General features: G+C 40.0%; 1 protein-coding gene across 4 annotated transcripts in view; it reads right to left on the bottom strand.

Annotated features, from left to right (window-relative positions):
- The window catches only part of SFXN1 (sideroflexin 1), a 29,042-nt gene extending 11,766 nt beyond the window's left edge, over nt 1-17,276 (bottom strand). For 2 of the 4 annotated variants that reach the window (XR_012654232.1, XM_075056283.1), the window contains exons 1-5: nt 17,147-17,276; nt 16,210-16,312; nt 3,809-3,983; nt 2,996-3,166; nt 143-241 (exon numbers count right to left, since the gene is read on the bottom strand). Coding sequence is in view for 3 of the 4 variants with exons in the window: in XM_075056283.1 (XP_074912384.1) it covers nt 143-241; nt 2,996-3,166; nt 3,809-3,972 (434 nt within the window). In the remaining variant the exon portion in view is untranslated. Of the gene's footprint in view, nt 1-142; nt 242-2,995; nt 3,167-3,808; nt 3,984-16,180; nt 16,313-17,146 lie in introns of all 4 variants that reach the window. The other 2 variants (XM_075056284.1, XM_075056285.1) reach the window with 2 other exon arrangements.
- Nucleotides 17,277-17,339: the final 63 nt, after the last annotated feature.

Below are 17,339 nucleotides of genomic sequence, written 5' to 3' on the forward strand. Positions count from 1 at the left end.
ACCTCATCTGTGCATATCAAATGAATCATAAGCATAGGTGAAAAAGCTTATCCATCACCTCAAACTTTAAAGCCCAACCATGTTCCAGTACATCAGAGGGCAACTTATAAACACATCAGAAGTATGTGGTTCAGTGTCTGACCTGACAGTAATTGGGGCATCACCGCTCCTGTTTGTGTAATTTACAATAGCATTGAAGGACTGGTTAATCCACTGCCAGAAAACCACTGCTGGTGTCGTTCTTGAAAAGAGATGATATTATTATTATTATTATTATTATTATTATTATTATTATTATTATTATTTTAAAACATAGTTGCATCAACAGCACAGAAAAATGATGGCAAATTAAGAAAAGCCAGTGCAAGCAGTAATCATGCAGAGGTTCTTGTTTATCTGAATGAAACAATACAGTCAATCAGATACTGTCTTGATAATGAAAATACTACTACTTCTAAGAACAGAATTTAAAAGCATTGTAATTAAATAGCAAGGTTCACTTGGGACAAAGATTTGTTGTAATAACAAAAGCATTATAGCAAACCTCGCTATAAAAATCACACAGAGAAATATGAAATGCTCTAATTTCTAGAATACTTTTCCATGGTTATTACGCCTTTACAGTCTGCTAGTTCTCTTTGGAAGCTCTGTAAGTGACTGAGCAGTGGATTTTAGGAGACAGGGTTTATCCTCTCAGTCTTCAAAAAGCTAATATGATGCCATTGTTTTAATAAATCCCTGTGACATTAAAACATTTGGTCACATGTAGAACCAGATTAAAAGACACTTAACTCCAAAATGAAAAATTATTTTCATGAAAATATCTGCATGTTTAAGAAGTACAAGTACAGCATGGAAATTAATCTGGTACACCATGAACCAGATGACCAGTCATCAAAAAGAAAAAGAGCTCCAAGGAATCCTCATAAATAAGTCTGTGCTGGTATGCAGATGGCTTAGGAGAAAAAGGTGCTAACTTGTGAGCATGGGTAGCGGGCAGTGAAAAAATGTATTCTGTACAAGTTGCAGCGTCCCCATTTAACAAGCTAATGTGGTCCCTGTTAAACTGCAGGCACAATCATTTTACAAATGGCTATGCTGATAAGTTACAAAAGCGACAGTCAATTTGTTTCACAATGTATGGGGCTGTCTTGTGGAGGGATGAATGCTTTGCTCTTAATCTAGTAGTTTATCTAAACAACGGGACACACTTATGAAAAAGAAATCCACTAAGGGCCATTAAATAAAACACTACCTTTGGATCAGGAAGTTTCTGATCCACAGATAGTTGGAGGCTAGGAGAGTATATCAGGGGAAAATTGTTTCTTTCTGTACTCATACCACAAACTCTGCCCTCAGTGGAGAAAACCACTGAAGATTCTGCTCCACCAGAATTTCTGTCAGGGCAACTAGGCCACCAAAAATAACAGTTGCTACTGAAAACTATTTCCTAATCATTAAAATAACTTTTCATAGGAAGTTAAAGCTTATACTTAATTAAATTATTTAATAACACAGGCAGTAACAGTAATAGGAATGTGGTTCTCATTGGAGGGCTGACACGGAAATTAAGAGTGCTAAAGAAGAAGCAGTAGTTGTACCAATTATTCTGTAACAGGTGGGAAAGCAAAGAGGAGATGCTAGAGTAGAAGGTGTGTGTCTATCATGAGGCTTTGGTTCTGAAAAGGGAATATATGTTATTTCTTTAAATTGCAAAAAATTGAAAGATTCACGAGATTTGAAAGTATATTCTTAATCCCTCTGGTTTCCAGTATCTGAATGAGATGCTAAAGTAACAGTGATACACTAGCTGGATTTTTTCCATCACTACTGCTGTTCTTCCTCCTTTCTTCCTGTGCATGTGCAACTCTTTTCCTGACTCATCTTTTCCTGTTTCCTCACTACTGGTGTGTAGGGGATGTTAGACCTGCTATAAAGTTTAGGCGTGACTCACATTGCCTTACTGCACTCCCAAGAGCCCTCATAGGTATAATGAGGAATTTGCTTCTTCCAGTGGCCAGCAATGACCAGAACACAGTGATGTGCAGTAAGATGGAGGCTATGCTGCACTGTCTAAGGAATTCTACGCAATCCTGTTTGCACTGCTGAGGGTTTGGTCCAAAGAAACCGATGTCTTCCAGGCTAATAAATCACCTAGTTTGGAATCTGAGTGACTACCAATAATGCAAAGAAAAGGTATATAGCTGCTATAAGTACTGTGGATAATAACAGAACATGCATAAAAGAATAAGCAGTTAACAGGAAGCAGTGCTTGTGAATGGGCAGCTGTACTGATGGTTTTGTTCATATTCTGGGCTGTTTTTTAAAATACACACGTATACATATATATGCACCATTCAAAACAGCTGTGTCTTTCTGGAGTGTGAGTCAAGAATTTGTAAAATCTCAGCATCAAAACCACTATTGTTGTTTCCTCTGAACCTCCCTCCAGTTCCTTCTCACAAAGCATTGTGTCACAAAAACATTTCTAACATGGAGTCTACTAACAGATGATACTGGCTTCTGCTGTGGACTTCACTGTACTGGTGATTCAAGAACTATTGAGGAAATGAAAGGATCAAGCAGGTGCTGGAGAAACTTGATGACTGATGAACCGAAGCATATTGAGTACTCACTTGGCAGACAGAACATCCTACATGCCAGATCGCTAAGGTTAGAAATTCCCAGGTATCTCCTCCTCTGTCTTCCACATAACTCTCCTACACGGATAGGATTTTTGAACATTCAACTTTCCCAGTTTGAGGAAAAGTGGGAGGGTGAAGGAAAGGGGCTAAGGGCTTATCTCACAACTACTTCTAGAGGAAACCATTAATCAGCGAGAGGGAATGCAGAGAGAGAAGAGAAAAGGAAGCAAAATTTTACATTTTGAAATATTTATTATAAATGTTCTAAAATGCTCTTTTGACAATAACATTGATTTTCACTTATCTAATTCATAGACAAATGTTTTATGTGTTATATTACCATCACTTACCTATAAAAGGTCATCATACAACCTGTGATAGTCATGTTCATGGGTACCTGAGCTGACATTCGGCCAATCAAGACCATCTTTTCACCAGTGTCTGGATGAAAGGCTGAATCATAGATATATTTTGCTCTCCACAAGTTATCTTCTGTCAAGCCAGGTGCCACGATACCTTGTCTTGGGACAAGTTAAAAACCAAAACAAGACAACAGCAAAAAGCACAACTGTTATAAAATGCTACAACCTCCAGTGACAAATGTGACATGAGAGGACTTCAGGATGTTCATACTAAGTTAATCTAGTCTCATAGTTAGCTTGCAGATCTTCAGCTTTTAAATGGACTGGTAAAATAAAAAAAATCAAAACTCCCAGCAGTGGTTATGTTGGCTGAGTCAATATATCCAGCACCAAATTTCCATTTAATCAAACCTGTACTGGATTTTAGAGCTAAAATGTAGAGCTAAAACCGCTAGAGTCGCTAGTGTGAAACTTTGAAAATTTACTTTGCAAGTATTTAAGAAACTACTTGCTCCAAACAATATAGAACATAAGAAGAAGTTTTGAACTCTGTTCTCATATTAACTGTTTTCAGAATTAGACACTTCTGTATTCCAGAATACTTAATAGGGGTTCTCAGATGACATAATTTCCCCATTCACTAGCAAATCTGTTTAAAAAAAAAAGTGTTTCAAGCTCTGAAGTAAGAAGAAAGAGTGGTGCAATGAATGGTGTTTTAAATATTTCTTTTTAAATATATAACCATGTACTTGTCATTGACTGGACTTTTTTGGGACAGCAGTAAGGTGATCAATGCCATACCTGTAGTCATGAACAATTTTTCTTGCATTTTCCAGTTGGGCATCAGATAACAGAATATTCCGGGGGTCTGTTACAGTAAAGAAGTGACTGGCTCGCCCAACAAAAGTGCTTTGATCCCATCGGGGCTCCTTGATATTAATATTTAATGGTATATCTGCTGACATCTTCAAAAACTCTGTGAAGAAAACATGAAAATTTACAATTTGGAATTCCACTTATTTCATAATGTATCTATAACCTGCAAGATGAAAAGGGGTTATGCTTAGGGTAAAAACAACAGAAAACAAACACCAAACAACTTGCAGAACTGAGGCTTAAAGGCGCAAGTATATATCCAAAAAGCAGATGATGTCAGATATCACCATGGGTTTTAATGAGGCTGGTATTGACAGAAGTAAAAAAGCAAGAACTTAGTTATGTTTCTGTGCCTGTTTCCCCAAGACATTTATACATTACATCTTTGTAAGAGTACAAGTATCTGATCATGAGGTAGAGGTACATCATATACATGTACAAATATCTGATGATGAGGGAGATGCAAAGGAAGTATAGAAATTTATTAATAAATAGCTGTACTAAATAACAATATACTAATCAGACGTGTCCTTTATTTCAATGATGAATTAGTGTTTGCTGAGTATATTGTCTTGAAGGGAAGGAGAAATGAAATATTTCGAGAGGTGCCTGAAGAGCTGCTATAAAGTGCAGTGACAGAAAAAATACTTAATAAAATTCACTTAACTTCTCTGGCATAGCAATACAAAACAAAAATTAGAAACACAAACCCAACAATTTCTTGTAATAAATGTTGTTTCTCTAGATCCATGTTTTAACAAAACAAAGATTATGTAATGCAACAATTTGCCACATTAGGAACACATGACCAGATCTCCTAATGATACTTCAAAGATGGTTAAAGAACTACAATGAAGGGCACTGAACTAACATAGTTGTGCATTTATGGGGCCTAAAGCCCAGAAAATTAAAAATTACTTCAGGATGACTAAGTTTACTTCAACATCTAATGAAGGAAGGACAGTCCCTGCATAGCACAAGCTATATGAACTTTAACTTTCTTAAGAGACATTTCTGCAGTTAAAAAAAAAGCCATCCTCCAAATAATGCTTGTAATTCAAATGGCTGAAGTAAATTGGACCTATAAAAATACAGATGACATCACATAGCATTTTATTTGTTTTAATAGCAAAAACCATCAACATTATTAGGACAACTGACACATATGGTGTAGGCTGCCACTGAAGAGTATTTTCATCTTAACTAAAGAACACCATGAAGTTGTCTGAGACATTTTGGTTAATTTGATGAAACTTACATGATGTAGAACTGAAAAAAAATCACAAAAAGAAAGTAATTAATCTTGTAAAGTGTCTCCATCATAAAAAATATGAACTTCATGGGGAAAAAGGAGAGACTATTCATGATATCTGAAGAAGCTATTGTCCATCTCTCAAATGTAATTATGAACCTTCTACCTTAAGTGGAAAAACTTGGAAGTCTTTGGAAAAGTAAACTTCTACAGAAATAAAGGCTTAAGTCTCCCCATCTGTCATAACCAGCCCTAAACTGGCAGCTTTAAGCAACAGGAAGGAGGAGGAAACTAACAAATATTTAGAAGACACTATAGAGCAGCATTTCTAGCTGCACCCACCCTCCAGGCCCCCCCAAAATCTGTTCTTGAATGTGAGCTAAATCGGCTTGTACAAGAAGGAGATTATCCATCTTTGTAACATCTCTTGCAGGAACCATAAAATCAACCTTTTAAGCAGTTGAGGACTGTGTAAAAATTATTCTGCCTTGAACCACTTACCAGTTAGAATTGCTCTTAGAGTGGGAATTATTCAGGGAAAAGACTGTCTTCCCTGCATTTACCCAGACTTAGCATTTTTATGCTTATGTAATAGCAAAAGCATGACTCTTATTTAGGACTTCTGCGGTTATTATTGCTGTGATTTGATAACAATGAAAACCAAGTGGCCCCATGCTATTTTATGGTGCACCGTACAAACATTATGGGAAATATTTGATTTTCTGATATATCATCTGCCAGGAAGAACCGCCAATGACATTCAGATTGCTCAAATTATTTCCAATGTTACACATGCTCATGAAGTCAATAGAAACCGTGTATGCATAAACACAATGGCACTGAGCACCAGACACAATTGTAAAGCTGTAAAGATAAGGTTGCAAAAATGCAGAATAACTGCATTATACATGAAGATATGCAATGTTTAAAGATTTGGCAAGTACATTCTATTCAGCACTGCTGAATATTTGAGGCACATGTGGTAAAGAAGAAAGAAAAGTAGCCTACTGCTAGTACACCAAACTTTGAGAACCCAGAATGGATTAAATAAATAATAATGAAGGGTTGGCCTTCACAATCACAGCATGATTAACAGCTGAATGATGAAAATGTCATATCTCAGCTAGTATTACTAAATAAGTTTGTTAAAAATTTACAAGAAAATTGTAATTTAGTGCCACTCAACATAAACATCCTTCCTTTTGTACGTTTACTGGTAATTAAAGTTTAAGTTAAGTAATCAGGTTCCATTAAAAACCCAAGGAGTTTGTTTTCATCAAATGAAAAAAAACCAACCCAAAGCATTTAGCATGTTTATGTACTATTTTTATGTTTAGTTTGTATTATTTATGATAGAATAGTGAGAAAAAGAAGCATTAAATAAGATCTCTGCTTTCCACCAGATGCAAGCTCTTCCTTGAACAAATAATCTCCAATTCTCTAGAACAGATCTTATTATTGAATTTTAGACAAGCTAAATCAATTTGGCTAAAATCACACAAAGATTATAACTACACAGGTATTTCTGTGTCTTGCTCACTAAATTTTCCTGACATCAGGAGAAACTCAGAGCTGTACTGGCAAAGCAGAGCTGTTTGCCTTTGGAGTGTAGGCAGCAATTGTGTAAAACCAAGCTGTGTTTCTACAGATATTGCTGAATTCTGGATAATCATGAACTGACAGCATAGGCTGCAGGTAGGATACCAGTAGGATTGCTTTTGGTTTTTCCTGATAACCTGTATTAAGAGCTTAAGTGCTCAATTAATCCTTTCCAGACAAGTTTAAAATTCCCAGTTTCTGCTCAAAGTCATCATGTGCAAGGTTGTTTCAAAGACTCCCAAATCAGTATGAGCTCTCACAGCTTTTATTGCAGTAATTAACACCCCCCAGCTATTCAACAAAAGCATAAATAATCCTGAATGCTAGGATAAAGGAAAATATATTGAAGTATCCCCAGAAAATGGTACTGTTAAAAACATGTGATCACCTGAAACCACAAGGCCAGGGTTTTCTATACCACTCTGCATCCAATGCAGTGCTCTTTCTGTATTAATATGTGAAACCAGAACAAATGATGAAATAAAGTTGTTTCTAGTAACAAAATTAAGACCTTTTTATGACCAGCACTGACCTTACTGAGAACTGAGCATACAGAGCTGGACTTACCCCTTTCTCAAGAGTTAAAAACCTCTGTTCACTTGGCACTGACCCCAACCAGCAGCTCTGAACACCTGGGTACAATGAAGACTCCCATAGTGCAGTGTCTTCTTTCCCCTCAGGTGTATACTACATGGAATATGAGCTATTTGCTGTAGTAAGTAATTACATAATTTTAGTTTAACACATTAAAATGGTACTGTGAGGTGCAATAGAAGAATATGCTGATTGTATTTGGTGAGCATTATGAATATTTAAAAGCTATTCACTCTATAGTGTTTTACCTGTTAAGGAGGTGATCCACTACTGCATAGAAATAACTGCTAAATGTGTGTTTCAATGACTAAAATGAACACTGCTAAATTTATTTAATATTATTAGATCCATCCTACTGAATACACTTTCTTGCTCTTTCACTACATCATTTTTCCCCAGTGGCCTTCAGTTTTTCTTTGGTACAAGAGACCTCAAGAAAAACATATTGTTCCAAAGACCTGTTCATGTATTAAAATTTGCAGTCATTAACTCAAATAAGTAAGCATAAAGCAAGTATACAAGGAGCATCAGCACTGCTGCTCCGAAGTACAGTAAATATAGTTGTGATTCAAATACCCTCAGATCTTACAGTTTCACCATCAAGTTAGGGAAGGTCCTAAAGCTTCCCAGGATATTAGAAGGTTAATAAATGTGGTACAGTAGGGGAAACTAACCTTTTCACCCTCCTTCCACTCCCATTTCCCTCACTGTTAAGTTCATTATTGTACGGGAGCTTTTATTAAGGTCTTTACTATATGCTGAGATAGAATTTCCCTACAGTGAAACAATAAATCTTACAAACTTCAAGAAAATAAGGCGCCGTAGCAATATATCATTTACTAAGCTAACCTCAAAGCATGAAAGCATTTGTATCAGAATTATAAATGACATTACCAGTAAAATCGGTGTTACCAGCTTTTCAGCACTGCTAAGGAGCATTGTTCTCCCCACACACAGGTAAAAGAAGCACGACAATTAAATAACATAACTTGGCTCAAGATTACAGGTCAAGTCACAAATGACAGCAGAACCTAGACCTCCTGACCTGTGCTCTAAGTACTGCTGATACGGCAAGACACAAGTTATTATTTCACAAAGTAATGACGAGAGATGGAAAGGCGCTGGGTAAGAAGCAGAGAATTCATCCCTCACTTCCAGTCCAGTTGAATATTCTTGTCTTTCTATTCCACATTCCTGTTTGCTATAAGTACTTCCATAGTTATGAAACAGTTTAAAACATCACAATGCGGAGACACCTGTGGATTAATAGGATTATTTCTACGTGATACATTTCTCACTAGGCATCTCGCAGAATGAACACAGATCATGGAAATGAAAAAATACTCAGGACAGATTTGTTGAACAGAGTTCTTGTGCAGAGTGTCTGAATAGGAGATGCTCCTTACGTCTCTTTTCCGTTTCTGAGTACTATAACATTAAAGACACCCTCCCATGAACAGTGGTATATTGTGAAGAAACAGACTATCTTCCGGTCTTAAATGGTAACTGCTGGTTTTGCAAAGCAGTACCCTATGAAAGCAGGGTGAACTCATTTATTTAAAAATTCTTCTCTACTAAAAAAAAATAAGTAAAAAAATCTGTACATTAGGGCTAGTAAGTCATTCTATGAATGCTTCCCTATGGTATATCATTTGTAGGAAAGCCCAAGTTTAAATATTTTTATAATTAAATTATCAGTTTCATTAAGAAAGATTAAAAACTTCTTAGGATTGCTTATGTTAATCTGTTTAAAGCTATCTAATGAATGCTTAATAAAGCTGTCCACAAATACAAGCTCTTTTCTTGCTTTTCACTCTGATTAGCATATATACTACTGGGTTGCCTGTGAATTGTTTTTACATACTTATGATACCTCTGTCCACAAAAACAAGTCCTTCAGTAATAAGAGATCTAAACAATAGGATCTGCCTTCACTGCAGATGGTTCATGGTTCAAGTCAGGATTGTTTCACTCCATTTCATTTAGCCTACCCCAGTGAAGGTGGATCTACAGAAAATAGAAGACTTACCACTTTCATGTCCTATCTTTATCCCCTCCCCACTTGGTCTACTCTGTGTCCACTCTGATGCTCCTTGAACCACGTGTGCTGATATAACTTACTACCCTAGCAGAAAACCAATGCAGCAGAAAGAAGAGAGAGGCCTGGATTAGTATGTTAACCGGTAGAGTAGAAGGTCTGGGAGCGTGAAAGGTCTGGGAGCATCAAAGGTCTGCACTCCCATGCTCCTTCAACAGACTAACCAGTGACCACCTTGGGTTACCATTTCACTCAGGTTCAGGATCTGCAGATGCAGGAGGAGCCATGTGTAATGCAAATCTTGAAGCCTAGCCTTAAATCTGCAGGGAAGACAAGGAACAAGAAACATAAAGCATAGATAATTTTAAACATTTGGGCTTGCCAGAGTCAAGAGATTGAAAGTCTACACTACAGATCAAGAAAATGGGTACAAGAGAGACCTAACTTGCTATAAACTGGAAAAACTCCCAGTCCTTGTGTGTCTACACAGCCAAAAAAAGGTATGATGGTAGAAAGAGCTAACAGGATCTAAGTGGTAGTGGTAAGAGAGTAGCCAGGGTGGCCGTAACACATGCTAGCAGAGTAAAAGCACACCAAAGACAACACACAACCACTCTGGTTGCCAGCACAAGGTAAAACTCCTGTTTCCATGCCTTTCTCACTGCTGTTACTTATGCTAGCCAGACTAAGCTAGCAGAAGCATGTCAGCACATGCTTTGGTCTCTCTTTCTCCTTGTAAATCTACCAAAAAAGGGTTAGTGCTGTAGCAGCAAAAAGCAACCTAGTAGGAAAATGGAAAACATACACTAATGGAGGACCCTTGGCATGTGCTACAACAAAAGATCATGCTTCAAATCACTGTGTCTGTTTAGAAAGATAGCAACAGAAAATATTGACTTTACTATTACTAATCTTAATAATGAATAGTATATAGCCTCCAACCCTGCATAGGATGGTGGGGGATGGGACAGGTGTCCACCCTGCAAAAGATTAGATCTCATGCAAAAAGGGATTAAAAATCTAGGTGACAGCTACTTAAGTATACAAAAACATTTTCTTCAAAATGATGCAATGGACGTAATTGACCTGCACTTTAAGAATATACATAGGAACAATGCTGTTCTAAATAAGTTTAAAATAAAAATCATAAAGACTGTGGGCAGGGATAGACCACCAATGCCCACAGAGAAGGAACAGATGTCATGCATATAAGGCAGTGTAAGAAGTTCAGACACTGGAATAATACAATCTGGAGACACATAAAACTTGCAGTGAAGTAAAAAAGGTCGCTGAGTTTGCCAGTCTCGGGACTCTGAGTCATAGATCTGTTAACAATGGTGCCTGTCTAAAAGAACCAGTGAATTTCTGTATAAAAGCCCCACCTCTTATATTAAAGAGATGCTACTCATGACTTATCAGCCCCTATTAGTAAATGCTGAAAAGGGAACTAAGTCCCATAATGCAAAAACATAAGTCAATAAAACGCCTATGTACTTTGAAGAGATCCTCTTATAAAACAAAATGTCCAACTATAAAGTAAAAATGGTGACTGTGCACAAAAATGGTTTCATCAATATATCATCCAACAGCCATGCAGTCATCATCATAAACTGTATGGTTTTTTTTAAATTTTATTTTTTTATTTAAACAGTGAGACTGTAAAACTGCAAGAAATAGGTACAATACCCTCAGTTTAAGTTGCTGCAACAGTATTTTACCTAGCTGTCACCTTAATTTTCAGATACAATTTTAGAGGGGTGCTGCTGTTGGCATAATTGATTCAGGTACTCAATAACAAAAGCACTGTAATAAAACTATTTAAGATTTAATTATTATTTTGACTACAATGCTTTGTCAAGGGTGTAACTCCACTACCTTCAGTGATATAATTCTCCATATACATTAAGTGTGCCCAAGATTTAAGTTCTCATTATCCATATATCCATAACAGGATTATGTAAAGCAAAAATAAAGGACATTTGGGTTAAATCAAATTAAAATAAATCCATCTGAACCCTGAGATAAGTAGAAAGTTTGCAAAGGGACTGGAAAGTAAATGCACAAATCCTCTACAGCAAAGATAAAAATGTTTGCTGTGTTACAGTCAAATAATGAAGGCAAACTTCAACAACTACCTAACACTTAAATGCCTATATATAAGCATCTGAATTTATTGTTCCCACACCTGTTGCTATTCAATAAGTACCAACAGAGGGGAGACCACCTGTAAAATAGGACAAAACTGTGAATCAACAGCACCTTAAATTTTAAGGTGGAAAGGTAAGCAGCAAAATTACCCAATCTGATCTTGAAACAACTCTCTTCCTCAAACAACTCCATCAACAGAGGATTTGGGAAACAACATTAATTTTACAAACATATAAGTTACTGTAATAATCCATAATGAAATGTCACTTTGAGGTCATGTTCACACTGGAGGATGAGCAGTACTGGAAAGGATAAAAGACAACATCATAACGCAGTCAAACAGTTAACATCTATCATGGAAAATATGCAGTAAGGAAGGAAATAATACATATTTTTGGTGTTTCAAACAACAGATCAGTTAGGTATTTAATAGAACCCTTGTACCTGCACACCCTGAGGCTGGTAATAGTCCACAGTAGTAAATTAAAACAGTACTAAAGAACGGACTATGCTCTCTGGCACATTCATATTATTAAACCCTTTCAGTTTCCAAACTAGGGCAGCTGTATCTAAACTGCCCATGGAGAACGGCAGCTAAATCCTCTCTTATGTGGCTGGATTGTCTGGGTGAGCATCAGCTGTCCTGGGCAAAACCGCTCCATGCTGCGCTCCAGCAAGTCAACAATACAGGGGACAGCGTTCCCATGACCAGGAACATTTTTTGGGACTATTTAGCTCCCCAGCACTGACACAGAGGTTTGATTATCCATGTGTTTCACACTGCGGCTCTTCCTATGTACCAAGGCATATTTTCAGAATCATAACTACGATCGTGTCTTCATAAAGTTTTTCATAAACATATGACTGTCAAGCTAAAGAAATGGCCATGGCTTGCCATGCACTTGGCACCGAAAGTTGAGCTGAGAATGGGGTTCTGTAGACTGGAGGCAATTAGATGTGGTGATACGGATGGCAGATCACAGAGAGGACACTGCTGTGTGAACTGCGCTTCCCAAGTGCTTTAAAGCAAATTTCACTGCCAGCCTCTCCTCTACCACTCTCTCTCCAAATATCCCTGCTGCTGCCTCCTCATCTTTCTCCCCAACGCTCTCCCAGCTCTAGCAACCAGAAAATAAAAACAAACTAAAAAGCACAGTAGGACTCACTGGTGGCTAAAACTAAGGTCTTTGTTTATCTGAAGAGAAACTCTCAACTCTGTATTTTTAATAATGTCCTACAAAAATCTTTATTTTAAATCAGTAATTCTTTGACTATCTTTTTCATCTTGTACTTTCAATCAGAAAGTGACACTGAACTGAGCTGGAAGCCCCAGTACTGAGCACACCCAAACTTCTTGCCCTCTCTGATCAGATGGAATCATCTGCCAGTTCATGGTCTAAAGTTTAATACTAACATTAATTAAAGGGAAAAGGAGGGTTTAAGAATAAGTGAGAATGGCCTCTCTTAAAAAATAATTACATAAAACCTAGCACAAAGTCTGATCAACAGTTTTAGTACAAAGGCTACATTTAGATTTGCCACAGAACCAGCAGTAGTAGAAGACTTTAAACCTTGTTTAAAGGTTAACAACAGCAGTTGCAGCAATTCTACAAAATGCACATTCAGGAGTTGTCAGGAGTTCAACTCTCCGCTGTTCCTTTTCAAAGTTCACATTTTAAACATCACATTGAAGGTCACATAATCACTTTTCAAAGCAAAGCAATAGCCAAAAGAGTAGCAATGACTATTTAAATTATTTCAGACAGTAACATAACACTCAATTTTGAACAACCCAGACATTTGATCCTTTATTTTAAACCCTGCTGCACGACTGAATAATCCAGATGGGCACATAATCTGGGAAATTCTGGGCAATTTAAACTCATGCAGCAGTGCACCAATGATGAAAAGCAGCTTTGCTACCTTCCTTGGAAACATTTGTATCTTCTAATGTGACTGACACCTTGTATTTTAATCCAAGTCTTGAAAAAATCCACTTCACAATTAAGAAACTTTGTTAGGTATATCATTAATTTTTCCAGTATCTAAGCTAAAATTGGGAATAGAGTGACAGAAAAAGAAATGTCTTGATGGGATAACTGTGAACCTAATTCTCCATGTCTGATCTAAATACACATTTTTAAAGCAACAGTCACTGTTCTGAGTCAAGAAGCATCTCTAATGGCAAGATGTCCATTCCTTGAGAGATGCAGACAGCTTAGGTTTCTAAGAGCGTGGTATTGTCAGAGACACTATTTGTGAGAGAAACTTGCCTGAGAACTACCCCAGAAGCAGGCTTTCCTCAACACATACAAATGCCTGAATTCTCGTGAGTGAGGATCCTTCAGCAAATGTCCTTAGATTGGGTACCAGATAGGGTACTACTTCACTCTCTATCCAGAACTTTCTGTTGCTGTTTGCTTTTATGGGGGCTGGAGTCCAGATCATAGCCTCCTGCACCTTCCCCTGTGGAAATGGACTCTATTAATGAGAGCAGCCTTTAACCTCTCTCGCATGCAATTTCAGAAAGTCAGCAAAAACTGAGCTGGGGGAGGGAGAAGTCTAAAGAGAAGTCTACGTCCAAAAGCAGCGCAGACATAATTGTGATAATGATCATTGTGAGATCTCACTTCTTCGTGCCCAACTCCCAAACTGCAACCTGCAACCCTCTGTTAAAAAGCATGGGACACGCTGGGTTCTCTAGCTTAAAAGAGAATTCAAACCAGCCTGCATACAGGAGGGCAAGTGAGTAACCTAGCCAACGCAAATGCTAAAAGAAAGGTCTAACTTGTATGGTGTCTTTTACCAGGACTTAGACTCCTAACTTCAGGTGATGTAAAGGCACTCGGGTCAGATCATGATTCACAAAATCTCCTAGAAGCAACTAAGAGTTCCTTTTTTGAAAAATGAGAGTGAGGCTTTTCCCTGAAAACCCAGTAACAATAGAAGGTAACAGCAGTACCTCTTTCTTACCGGAATCCTAAAGAATAGGAATAGTTCAAAAGTTAGAGCCAGGTGCTGCTGAAAACATTTCATGTGCAGATTCACTGGGAGAGAAAAAAAAAGATTTGACACACTTAGGCCCCTAGATCTCCATTCTTCAAAGCAGTCCCCTAACAGCCTGCTGTCCAGCTGTCAATGCCCTGTTCTGGGAAATGAGAGATGTAGGCTGGAAAATCTTGAGGTTGAGAAAAGTACCTGCTGCTATAAAATGGGGAGAAGAACAGTTTCTCTTCTTCCTCTGACATTTTTATAAACCAAAGTGCCCATGAATGCATGTCTATTTTTGCAGAGCTGAGTTCTTTTGAAGCATTTCCCATGCTGCTTTGATAGAGAAATACTTAGGGATCCTGTTAGGCCTCTTTATTCCTCAAATAACACACCAGCCCTTTTTGGGGCTCCTTTGCCTGAACAAACTCAGATTTTTCTTTTCCACAAGCAGTGTCCCCCACAACAGCTGCTATGTTGGCTTAGAAGAAAAGACAGGAAATTAATTACCCTCTGATTAGTAAAAGGTGACCTATTCTACTTTAAAACTACAACACATTGGCAAAGCAGCAGCGGAAAGGCGAACCCAGCTACTACGCATATTTTAATTGCTCTGGCAAAGAAAAGAATACAATGCGTTCTCCAGGGACGTCAGCGTCAATCATGGCAGTATAATTAGTTCAAATAAGAAGCACTAATAGATTTTTAGGGGAAGAAAGCATTTTTGTGTGATGGCAAAAGAGCACATGTCAGACTTACTGAGGTCATTAAGCAACGGTATTCCTCTATTTGCACTATGTTTGCTACCACAGTTTGAAAGAAGCAGTACAGCTGATGACTGGGAGAAGTATGATGCAATGTACTTACACCAAATGTTAACAAAGCCACTTGCCAAGTTTTCCTTCCCCAAAGCAGCTTCTATCAGTAAATATCTGTCTAAATCACAAGGAAAAACAGCTTTGTCTGCACTATGATTTTTCCTACTGAAATCATAAAAACAAATTGAACACTGGAGAAGGCAAATCATGGCAACACTACAAGATACTTTTTTTTTTTTTTGCTTATAAATGTACGTCCTGCTTGTAGCCTAGCAACAAAAGCAGCAGTCTGTGTTAAATGGATAGAGCCTGCTGCTGGGGCTCTCTCCTCAAAACAGCAGCCATCTTTGGCATGTAACTTGACGAGAGATTTCATCATTCTGCATTAAAGCTACCTCCAGATGTTAGAGGTTGCCACAGCCAGCTCAGTGGTGTTGGCTTTCGATTTGCCACCTCTTCTCCCATCGCATGAGGTATATGACAGAGACATGTCACATGTTCACTTCATCTCTTCATCAAGAAAAATAAAGCTTCTTTGCTAAAAAGGGTTAGTGCAAGCTCTTATTTTTTTTTCAGTCCTGATTGCTGCAAGCTTGTCTCTGCTTCTTATTTTTTACACCCCCTCCCCCCGTAAACTGAAGTAGGATTATCTGACTCTACCCAGGCATGTTCATGGTCCTTTTCTATAGTTTTTCACTATTTCATATATCTTTTTTTGATAGGATCCATACAGGTGATTTTTTAATTGGACATTAGTACAAAGCCAGTCTTCATCCCCTCCTTCCCGCTCTCCCAATACCCATTATAATCACAATAAATTCAATAATTTAAAACAAATAAATCAATAGTCATAATTAAACCTCGTGCTTCTGGCTACCAGGTGCCTGACCTCCAAGTTATTCGGCGTGCTCCTCCCCTGGAAAGGACGATCCCCCAGCAGGGAGGCTTGTTTGCTGCAGGCCTGGGGATCTGTGCCGCTGCCACGCACCACCCTGCGACAGACAGCCCACGCTCAGGGGACAGAGATTTTGGGAGCGGGTGGGGAAGCGGGAAGCTGTTATGTGTGCAGGGAGGAGGCAGGAGGGGAGGGCTGTGGCAGTTCCCGGCCAGCTGTCTGCCACTGCGAGTGTCCAGCCAGCACCTCCCCAGGAGAGGGGTGACCCGCTGGGACACCGGCTCTGCTCCCACAGAGGGGACGGGGCGACACGCGGGGCTGGGACCCCGTGGAGGGGATGGGGTGACACATAGAGCTGGAACCCTGTGGAGGGGATGGGGTGACACATGGAGCTGGGACCCTGTGGAGGGGATGGGGTGACACATAGAGCTGGAACCCTGTGGAGGGGATGGGGTGACACATGGAGCTGGGACCCTGTGGAGGGGACGGGGTGACACACGGGGCTGGGGTGACACATGGAGCCGGGACCCTGTGGAGGGGACAGGGGTGACACACGGGGCTGGGCCCCTGTGGAGGGGACGGGGTGACACACGGGGCTGGGGTGACACATGGAGCCGGGACCCTGCGGAGGGGACAGGGGTGACAAGCGGATCGGGGCCTCTGCAGGCGTGACAGAAGTGACGGATGGGTCTGGCCCCCTGTGGAGGGGCCGGGGGTGACGTGCGGGGCCGGGCCTGTGGGGGAAGGACAGGGGTGAACCCGCGGGGCCGGGCCCCTGCAGAGGGGACGGGGGTGACGCTCGGGGCCGGGCCCCTGCGGAGGGCACCGCTATGGCGCTGCGGGTGACACCGGCGCGGGCTCCCCAGCCGGCGGCCCAGCCCCACGGGGACCCCGAGCCGCAGGGACGCCCCTGCCCGGTGCCGGTACTCACCGCGGCCGCCGCACGCTGCCGGCTCGGCTCCGCGCCGCCCCTCGCCCCGCTGCCCGGAAGAGGCTCGCTCGGCGCGGCGGGCGAGGGGGCCGAGGGAGGCGGTCGGGCCGCCCCGCTCCGCTTCGCTCCGCCCCGGCGGGGCCGGGCCGGGCGGGCGGCCGGCCGTGGTGGTGGTCGCGGTGGAGCCGGCCCG

This window comes from Buteo buteo, chromosome 24 (genome assembly GCF_964188355.1).
Source record: "Buteo buteo chromosome 24, bButBut1.hap1.1, whole genome shotgun sequence".
Classification (NCBI taxonomy): domain Eukaryota; kingdom Metazoa; phylum Chordata; class Aves; order Accipitriformes; family Accipitridae; genus Buteo; species Buteo buteo.